Raw genomic sequence first — 10,211 nt, 5'->3', positions numbered from 1 at the left:
GTTGAGCGTTTTCATCAGTCGTAAAAAAGAGGGCGGGGCATATAAACAAACTGACGCAATACGAAGGCGGAGCTTTTTCACCATGAATGGATCATAACACAGCAGGAAATGTACAGCAGGAAATACTACAACCTTCAATGCAGAGAAGAGCTCCGTGAAGATCGCAAAGTTTGTATTTTAAAGGATCTCAAAGCAGGAAAGCAATGGACTTGCTTAACGTGTGATTTGCTGAGCAAGCAGAAACCAGAGCATTGCACTGGACTTTATTCGCCCATCATTATGGAAAACATGCGTCATCCTCTCGCTTTGTTTCAAAGATTCAGGATAAAAACGCAATGCATTACTAAACATTTATCTCATGTTTACATGTAGATTTGACTTGACTGTGGTTGTGATGTCAGATCGATGCTATTCTTAACATTTGGTATCTCATTTGGTGTGACTGACAGTCACACTGAATCCCACCCTAATATGGTCATATCATATCATATTCAATGCAGTTCATTTAAAAATACATTAATCGCAAAGGGAAAATGCATTTTGTTGTCACTCGTAGTTTTCTTCAAGGAGTTATACCTGCTGATGTTGGGCAGGAAGGATATCCTGCAGCAGCTCGTACTGCAGTGAATCTGAAGAAACCTCTGACTGATTTTGTTTTTGTATAACAGTCTCATGAAGAAGATGCTTAAGGCCGCCTCTAATGATCTTGATTTTATTAAGAATCCTTCTTTGTATAATCATTAGATGTTCCAGAGTTGTCCCAAAACAGACTAAGCTATGTTGTGACAAAGTTCTGTAAACCTTGAAGACTTTTTGGTTTTATTCAGCTCCATCTAATGAATCTTCCTGAGGAAAACAAAACTTGTCATAATTATCTGGGTCAGTTGTCTTCAGAAAACCAAACTGTTTTTTGTTGTTGTTTTTAGGGTTTTACAGCAAATAAGCATGTGAACAGAGTTCAAACTGGGTTAGGATGTCCAACAAGACCTGGCAACCAGTGGGCAACTGGATAAGGGTTGCCTTGTCTCTGATGTGGTAATGTGATCTGACTTGAAACTCCTCCTGCAAACTCGATCTTTATTTTCATAGACTTTAATAGTCTTATACACAATTCTAAAATAAATTAACTTGGACCATTGTCTCTTAACAGGAGGCCATCTTGCCAAATCTTCCACCCAGCTACACTAATCCTTTTAAGTTGCAGTAGTGTGCTTTTAGGTTTTACTAACCCCTGAAAATGTTGCTTTTAAAAAAAATTTCAAATCATACTTGGGATATACCCAGAGGTTGTGTTTAATCATTGGAAATATAAATTGCTCAAGCTCTCATTTTCTCTGTCTCCAACCATCTGTTCCTGTCCAGTGGTACTATAGTAACTACTCTTCTCACCCTTTGTGCATGCTCAGTCACGCTGCTTTGGGTTGCTCTTTCAATATACTTCCACTTTATCAAGCAAACTCGACCGGGTGTCTCAGCAAACGCAGCCAGCCTCATGGTTGCACACCAGGCTCCGGAGTTAGAATGCCTAACACAACACAGCCTAATCTCTGCTTTGGCCCCCTGTACTCATTCTGTCTGCCCACCGTCATCACTCAGGACAAGGCCGATACATCAAAGCTGGTTGGTTTTATAGGTCACGTACTCACACATGGAGAAAAGTTTGGATGGCCTATGGACCCCAGGGAAAACAGCTTATTCTTTCTTTTGTTTGTTTTAACCACAAGGTGTATTCAATCATACATCAAATTACTAAAAAAAAAAACTTTACATACCAAGGTTTGCAATTCTCTGTCATTTATTTCATTTTCTATTCTTTTTGTAAACCCCAGTTGTGTCTAATTAAAGTCAGAGCTCCTGTGGTTCAAGATCTGCATCACAAGACCACTATTCCTGGACAAGTTTAATCCACCGGTGGCCAGAATTTCCTCCACTGATAATCCTTCCCTGCATCTCCCAAAGCCCAAGGCGACAGCAGGAGAAAGATCAGACATGTTTAAAAGAAAGAATAAAATGCAGAACTCCGAACAGACATTAGAAACTAATTTCAGGCCACAAGTATACAAAAAAAAAGTGTAATCATTTCTCTGTACGATGAAAGTGGAACAATTTAAACTTTATAACGTAAACATCAATCTCATTTGTAAGGATCTGTTAAAAGCACAAATGAATTCATATTTATGCAGTTGCAGAATCTCACAATATGTAAACACATCCAGGCTTTATTTTAAAAACATACATTGGTGGCAAAAAAAATACTGTTAAATGATGTATTTAAAATGCTTCATAAGCCACTAACCTCGTTAAAGTGTAATCAACATGAAGTCTTTTAAGCACACTGTGTAGAATAGAACTGAAACTGGGTCATGATTGGGCTTTTTCCAGTCATTAACTAGATTGAGAAAAAAAAACATGCCAAGTCAACACAGAAATTGTTCAGGGGACAAAAGACAAATCATCCTCAATCCAGGCCCACCCCAGTCTCTGGACCTTAAACCTAAGGGACAGAACTGGTAAATATTAGAAAAACTGTGGCTGCAGTTGCACCAGGAACAGAAATTTTCCCACGCTGACCACAGGTCCCCAAACTTGGGATTTCATTTTTATACTTTTTACAGTGCTATTGCAATAAGCCAAGGATGCAAATACATGTGGCCAGAAAATTATTGAGTTTATGAGGAATAAATAACTGCCAATACAACTGCAATAAGAAGTTGTATTTCCCAAGTCCAAACTTGTAAACCAAAGTTTGAACAATTTCTTGGTTTAAACTAAAGTGAAAACCTTTCATATCTTAACTATTAAAGTTGTTCAACTTAAAGCTTAAACAGTAATGCAACTGTGAAACCCTCAACATTAATGCGACATTAAGATAATTTCAAACTGTAACAAAGTTTAAAACATTGCCACAAGGCTCTTATTCCCCATTTTAAACCAATTAGTTCCCCTGCAGGTCAGTCACCCAGCCTGAACTCTCTAGTTCATGCACTAATGACAAAACAAAAGGCTAGTTAAAATTTCCCTTCCTCCTAAACAAAAAGAAAGCGACAGGACACAGCAGGCAGCAGGAAATTTATTGGTGGACAGAATTAACAAGGTTCCTCCTCACCACCCAAAGTGGAACTGCAATGACAGTATGTAGTAAGAATAATAGACTTCACAATAATATTGATGAAGAATCAAACAGCAGAAAGTAAGACCAAATGAAGCCTTATATCATATCCCCCCGAAAACAGATCCGCAAAAAATATTGTTCATGTAATGAACCGCTTGTCACAGTGCTTAGATTATGGCCGTTTACCTAACTTAACTTTATTTCTAGCTGATCTGACCACATACAGCCAATATGTAGGCATGCTGATTCAGTAACTAACAATCAGGATTAACACTTGAACCTGTTTTAATAGCATTCAAATAAAGAAAAAAAGTGTAATCAGAGGGAAAATAAGCTGACCGGAATGACACGTTGCTGTCTTTTTCACGAATGCTACATGTTGCGTAACTTTGGGAGGCTATCGTGAAAAGAATGCTAGAACACCAATAAAAGCGAATGACAGTTTTGTATCAGATCAACTGGAAAGCAATCAGAAAACATAATCAATGTTAAAAAAATTAAACAAAAAGATTAACGTGTATATAGCACTTTTTCTTCTTAACCAATTTATTCAAAGTAATGTACATATGGTATGTGGAATGACCAAATGAAAACACCTGAACTTATTCATACATTGATTTTAAGTTTTTGTCCAGGAGTAGTGTTCCTCTCGCATATCCGGAGACTTCTCACATTCCCATCAGCTTTGTATTAACGTGATGTAGAAATAAATGTACATAGGGCAGGCGCAGGTGTCTTTGTTGTCTTTCCAATAAGAGAGAAAAAGAGAGAAACAAGTTGCAGAAAATGAAAATATTAAAAACAGACTAGTGCACTGACTTAAGGGATAGAGCACACAACAGATCACAACAGCTTGTCATTTCTCCTCCTGCATTGTTGCTCATTTTATCAGTGCTGAACACTCCTGGTTAGTGGTGACAGGTTTCCTTAGTTTTACAGCATGCATAAAAGCAACAGTTCTCTGCAGTAGCTACACAACACAGATTATTCAAGAGTCCTGAAATAACACTGGACATGCTGACTCATTGGACTTACTTAGACACACAAGCACTACTCAAGACAAACTCAGCAATTTTTATAAGTTTTAACAAATTTCATGTTGCTTTTTTCTTCTTGCGTTGAAATGTAACATTCAACAGACATTGTAACAGAAGATTTCATAGGAGCTTCACAATACAAAACAGCTTGTACCACATTTTTATGATATCCATACCCCAACACCTCTGATGAAATTAGTATATGCTTTGCAGCGGACTTCACCATTAGGGCATCATGCAGTGCAAATGTGCCATTTCAGCAGGAAAGACTGATTCAACCAACAAGCATGATTTTTTTTTTCATAAAATGCATGGAGATTGCATAAATTTCATTCATTGGACACAAACTACAAATGAATTGCTATGTTTATTCTCCTTTAACATGTTCACATTTTGTCACACAACAACCACAATCCTCAATATATGTGATTGGGATATTGATATGTCAAAGTTGTTAACAAGTGTGAAGAGGAAGAAAAATGTCATAGTTAAAAACTTTGACAAATAATCTTAAAAAAAGTTTTGTGCACTTTGTATTCAGCCCCAAAACACTAGAATGGTTAGGCCACAGCATACTTGTGTTTTGGGATGGTGTAGTCAAAGTTCAGGCCTAATTCCAATTGAACTCCTGTTCAAGTCTTGAAGATAAATAATCATGGATTCTCACCGTCCAGCTGAGCTTGGATAATTTTGCAAAGAGCAGGTCAGTTTCTAGACCTGCAAAGACTCAGGGCTGTCATTTCTCTGAACTAGGGATTCTACAAAGTGTGAGGTTAAATATAAGCACACATCACACTTTTCAGATTTTAATTTGCAAAATCAATTTGAGAAACAAGTTCTCTCTGCCTCCCACTTCACAATTCTGAGTTGAATTGTGTCAGTTCATCACAATTCCCACTAGAAGACATTACAAAAAGCTAAAATGTGAAATGTTCGAGAGATATAAACAGATTGGATTTGGATGCAGGTTGGAGCTTGAAGATAAAATAAGCATATCATAATTTTGGCACAACTAGTTACCAAGTCTTTCAGATGCAGATTTTTATACTATACATCCAGGTCTGAAAGTGTTTCAAGTTTGAATTAACACACTGGGCAACTTAATGGTGATTACATGATGCAAAGCAAATTTCTCAGCCAGATGAATAATTACAAAAAAAGCGTGCAAGTGTGCCATGCAGGCAGTGATTAGTGCAATTGATTATAAAAATACATCATAATTAGTTTGAGGAATGATTTAAAAGAGCTACTGTGGCAGGTGTACAGGCCTCCTTTCCTAACAAACAATAGTTCACATGACTTTAAAACAGTAGATGTGCTTTTGCACTGCTTGACTCAGTAACCTCTGCAAACCAAAACATAATTGATAAAATTTGAATTTAAACAAAACTGAATTGCAGAACCTTATTTTTAGTTTTAGGTAACCAGTGAGGCATAATTAAAAGACTGAGTCACAGCAGCCTGATTTCTGATTTATATGTAGCATTCATATTTTTTACTTAAGAATCTGTGAACTATCGCCTTTGGTCTATAGAGTCCCCATGCAAACACCTTTAAATATCAGAAAGTTCTTAGAGATAAAAATAAAGTAAACTTACTTCATTCATACCTAAAAAGAAAAAATAAATAAAAACAAGAGAACAAAACAAGATCAGAAATATCAGTTACAGTCTGTATGCATCTCTAAAATAAACATTAGCTCAAGCAAACAGTCATTATTCTAGTTTATTCACATAATATTCCCATCTTGAATATGTGACATATATTAGAGAAGTTCCTGATGAACTGTAACATTAATCTAATTAATGCAATTAATAGCCGTATATTCACAATGCAATCAAAACTACTAGGAGCGTCTTCCTTATTGTACAGTTTTAAAACAAACGAACAAGAGCGAAAAGAGTCACCAAGTTGTCTGAGACATAGTCGACACGTCCTTAAGAGTAGCAGAAGAACGTATTCTCAACTCCAACATAAAGTGTTCACAATCAAATACAGAGTGAGAGAAGAAGAAGAAAGTGGGGAGAGAGAAAGAGAAGTTGCTTGTGAAGATAAAGGCAAGAGGCAGTCCGTTCTACACCCCCTACAGTTTTCACCTCCCCACCATCTTCCCACATTAAACCTAGTGTCGTACTTTTCCAGGAATGTAGTTACGGTCAATGGTTTCCTCCTGAAGAAACATGTGAAGACAGCGCTCGTTCTGGGCCAAGGGGTGACCTGCAATTCTGCACAAACACACAAAGGGAGAAATTAAACCACCTGCTTTTAGTCGTTTACATGAAAAACTAGCAGAATGCAGTTTTTGATCAGTAAAAAGAACATGTTAATACAGAGACTGGGTTACACCATGTAGAGCTAGTGAGATAGCTATTGTCAATCTGTTAAAATAAACATTTTTGATTTATTTCCTACCACATGTAATCCAAAAGCTTTGCAATAAAGTCCCAAAAAGTCCTCTTATAATATTTTTTGTCACCTCACAAATTACAATGTCCTTTTTTTTTTTAGCAGTAATGCACTTTAACAGAATAATATTTTCATAACTTGGAGGATGCTGAGCTTCTTGACCTGTTGATGAACTGCTCCAGCCCGACTCGCCGCTCCTCGATGAAGGCCTCCTCAAAAAGGCCCTCATCTCCACGGAATGGCAACTGTCTCTTCAGGGCTTTGCCCGGCAAAGGCGGTACTACAATCTGAATATGAAAACAAGAAAAAAACAAACATAAATTGTGTTAAAAGGAAAAATTGTCAAATTGATCAAGTTGCTTTGCTCCTTAAGCAAGAAATTGAAACGTTTCTGACAAGAAAAAGACCAAAGGCACTTGCAAAAAGCCTAAACCATGTAGATTAAATAAAATCTGATTTGAATAACATAAAATTATTATATATCTTCTTATTAAAAGAGGGGATTGTGGTGGAGCATTTTGTCTTGTAAAATGTTCAACATCAGATTTAAAATGTCCTAATAGTCAGACAATTTTACACCACAGGACTCATTGCCAACAAAAATCAGAAAGCATGAGGCAGCATTTATGTCAAATGGATGCAATAATTATTGAACAGTAAAGTAAGGAGATAAAAGCTAAATTAAATGTTTCTCACAGCAGAAAGAGTTCATGTGTGTGAGCAGATTTCTGCTCACAGAGTTGAAAGCACAGATGAAGGTAGAAAAATTGGACCGATGGTAACAGACATCAAAATTAACATCCCAATATAAACCAGTATTATCGCCCTGGTAAGATTTTTCAAATAACCCTGTTATTTTACCCAAAGCTACAAGATAATTTCACCCTCCACTCTTGTATCTCCTTTAAAAAAAACCCACAATACCTAGATTTTTTTCTTTTACGTTTTGTCATGTTTCATCAATAAATTCTGCCACAACCCCTTTGAGGACATTCATAATCTTGACATAAAATGAGTTTGATACCCCTGCCCTACAATAAACTATAATTAGATTATAAAAAGAAGTACTTTTTAGTCCTTCTTTTTTCAGGAAATTATTTGAATTTCTTTCTTAGACAGGAACCCAGTTCCTCCATTATAATTATTATTAAGACATTTTATCAAATTGGGTAAAAATGTCTTCCAGGCAGGCATGAACTTTGTGCTTCTTTAGAAGAAAATATCCTGTTTCGCACAGCTTCTATTTGTACACCAAAAATCAAGTCAGAAAAGAATCAAATCTTCAAAACTAAAACAAAAAAAAGATTGTAAAATGTCCAGCGCGCCTGAAAATGCCTATTTAATGACTAAATAACGGCATACTCACCTTACTGTCTCTTTCCAACTCATTCTTTAACCACTCAAAGTCACTGTATCTTCTCCTCACACACGAGTCCTTCAATTTGAAAATAGGAAGGTTTGTCTGGGTAGAGAACAGAAAAAATAGTGACACCACCTTCATTAACATAATTTCTGATATAATTTTAGCAGTGTTTCATGTATTCATTTTATTTACTGTAGCAAATAAACCGTCCTTTAACACTGGTCACAAAAACCAATGTGACCAGTGTTAATATTTTTATTATACTTAATCTTAGCAAAAAGTTCACAGATTAAAAAAAAAAAAGATTGAAATTTATAAAGAGATCTTTATCCTAAATCAGCTTTTAATTTGCTCCTACTGGTTGTTGTTTTGAAATTTCAAATTATAATTTAAACACATCTGAAATTTAATTACAATCAATGTCTTTTCCCTGTTCTTTTAGTGACACACCTAGTTAAGTATGATCTATTAGTTACATTTTTTTTCTTATTTTTTGATGATGAATGTTAGCTCAATATCTGTATGTTTCAAAACACAACATTCTCTTTTAATGTTTTTATGGTGATTTGTTACCCAAACAGATGTAACTGGTGATGTTCACTACTGTAAAAAACTTTTTGGCTGATTAAAGAAACTTTCATTTCAATTACCTGGAACTAGTTCTTACCACTAAACCCGCATATTTAGTGGTAAACCAGTAGATTTAGTGGTAAATCTGCAGGTTTAGTGAGACCGTTTTTGTTTTTTAAATTGTACCATTTATGATTTTGAGCAATGCATTTACAGACATTTCAGAGTAAACATGATTGCATAAATAAACCAGAATTTCAGTTTTTAAAATATATATTTTTAAAGTTACACACATAATTGTTTTCATGATTTCTCATTAGTTCTACAACTCTCAAACGTGATGCTAACACCTAACTGTACATAGGCAACAAACTTAGTGCCTAAAAACAAGTTGCAGGACACCAACTTAAACAAATCCTGTGTCGGTACAATGGTCAACCTCAGCTTCCTCAAAATTACGCTGAGTTCGTGGTTTTCTTTTTTCTTCACACTTTTACAACCCTAACTGCCAAAGGAAGTATGGTGAAGCTGCAGTTTTTTTAAACAGCAACAGGCAAACGCATCTCGATACTTTATGCAATTACAGGATTATCCGAAATACATCATCGTTTGTTTGCAAACATTATAGGGTTATATGCATTTCTGCTTGTAAAAGGCAGGAAATGCTTAATTAGCACATTTGTTGACACTGCCACAATTCATTCTGGTTAGCCATTAGCTTTCCAGTGTTTACTTTATACTTCATAAATTCCGGATTAAGTAGCTACATTTTACCAAATGTAATTAAATAACTGAAAGTCGTTGCTGTAGTATAAGATACGCTAACATCAGCCGTACTCAAGAAGGGCGACATTGAGGTTCAGGCTAACAACATCTACAGCTCTGGGACGAAAACTATCAGCTCGACCAGGCCGCGGTTGATCCCCGGCATCTGAGTTTTAACGGCGCGCCGCCTCAAGAAACCCCAGGCGGCCATCCTCAGCTTGACACCTCCTTCTTCTTCCATGCTAACAGGCTAAGCAACAATTCTGTGATAACCTGTTAGCTTAGCACAGGAAGCTATTTAACTCTTAAGTGTTTAGACCGGTGCTTCGACACTTACCCTCATCCGAACTTCGTAAGTTGTGTAACGGTTCCGCCCGACTCCCACGATCTGTGGATCATAAACGTCTATTTCCAGAAAATTGCTCGGGGGGCCGTAAGCATCCGTCAGGTCCTGGGGTTTGGAATTCAACCGGCGAGTGTCTGCTACAACAGGATCTGTCATTTTCCCTCCTGTGCTTTTAGGATGCAAACTATTTTGTCTGTGTGTTGGGTAAAAAAAAACAACTAACCACACAGTTCAATCTGAAATCTCATCTGATAGCACAACAAGCAATCTGAGAAGCAGCTCTCCTCTTGCGGGGGCCAGCCGCCCTGCCCTTCTTGAATCTGGAAAATGCGTTGATTCGGTTCCGTACTGAGCTGAAACCCTGCTCCCCCTAACGGACACCGAGGTGACTGGACAGGACACACTGAAGTAATGCAGCGTCTCACAAAAATACTTATGCCACAATCCGGTAGTGAGGAGTGTTTTTATTGTAGTTTATGTATTGTTTTTAACTGTGGAAGTAAAGTCTGCCAGTAAAGTTTAAATTGGATTGAGTTTTCAGCTTTTGTGAGTGAACATTTTGTAGAACCATCCTTAGCCGCACTTACAACTGCAAATTGGAGTCTCAAAATC

The 10,211-nt window shown here is 36.7% G+C and overlaps 1 protein-coding gene across 1 annotated transcript; it reads right to left on the bottom strand.

Moving 5' to 3' along the window:
• Positions 1–3,052: 3,052 nt before the first annotated feature.
• Positions 3,053–9,941, bottom strand: snx12 (sorting nexin 12). The gene is made up of 5 exons (XM_055051619.1): positions 9,591–9,941; positions 7,922–8,017; positions 6,718–6,842; positions 6,284–6,374; positions 3,053–3,856 (listed from the first exon to the last, which is right to left on the bottom strand). Exons 1-5 carry the CDS (start codon positions 9,753–9,755, stop codon positions 3,803–3,805), a joined length of 531 nt encoding a protein of 176 aa, XP_054907594.1. The 5' UTR covers positions 9,756–9,941; the 3' UTR covers positions 3,053–3,802.
• Positions 9,942–10,211: the final 270 nt, after the last annotated feature.

The sequence above is a fragment of the Poeciliopsis prolifica genome, unplaced genomic scaffold (assembly GCF_027474105.1).
Source record: "Poeciliopsis prolifica strain line A6 unplaced genomic scaffold, Auburn_PproV2 SCAFFOLD033, whole genome shotgun sequence".
In the NCBI taxonomy this organism is placed as follows: Eukaryota; Metazoa; Chordata; class Actinopteri; order Cyprinodontiformes; family Poeciliidae; genus Poeciliopsis; species Poeciliopsis prolifica.
This window is presented reverse-complemented; position numbering and strand designations above follow the sequence as displayed.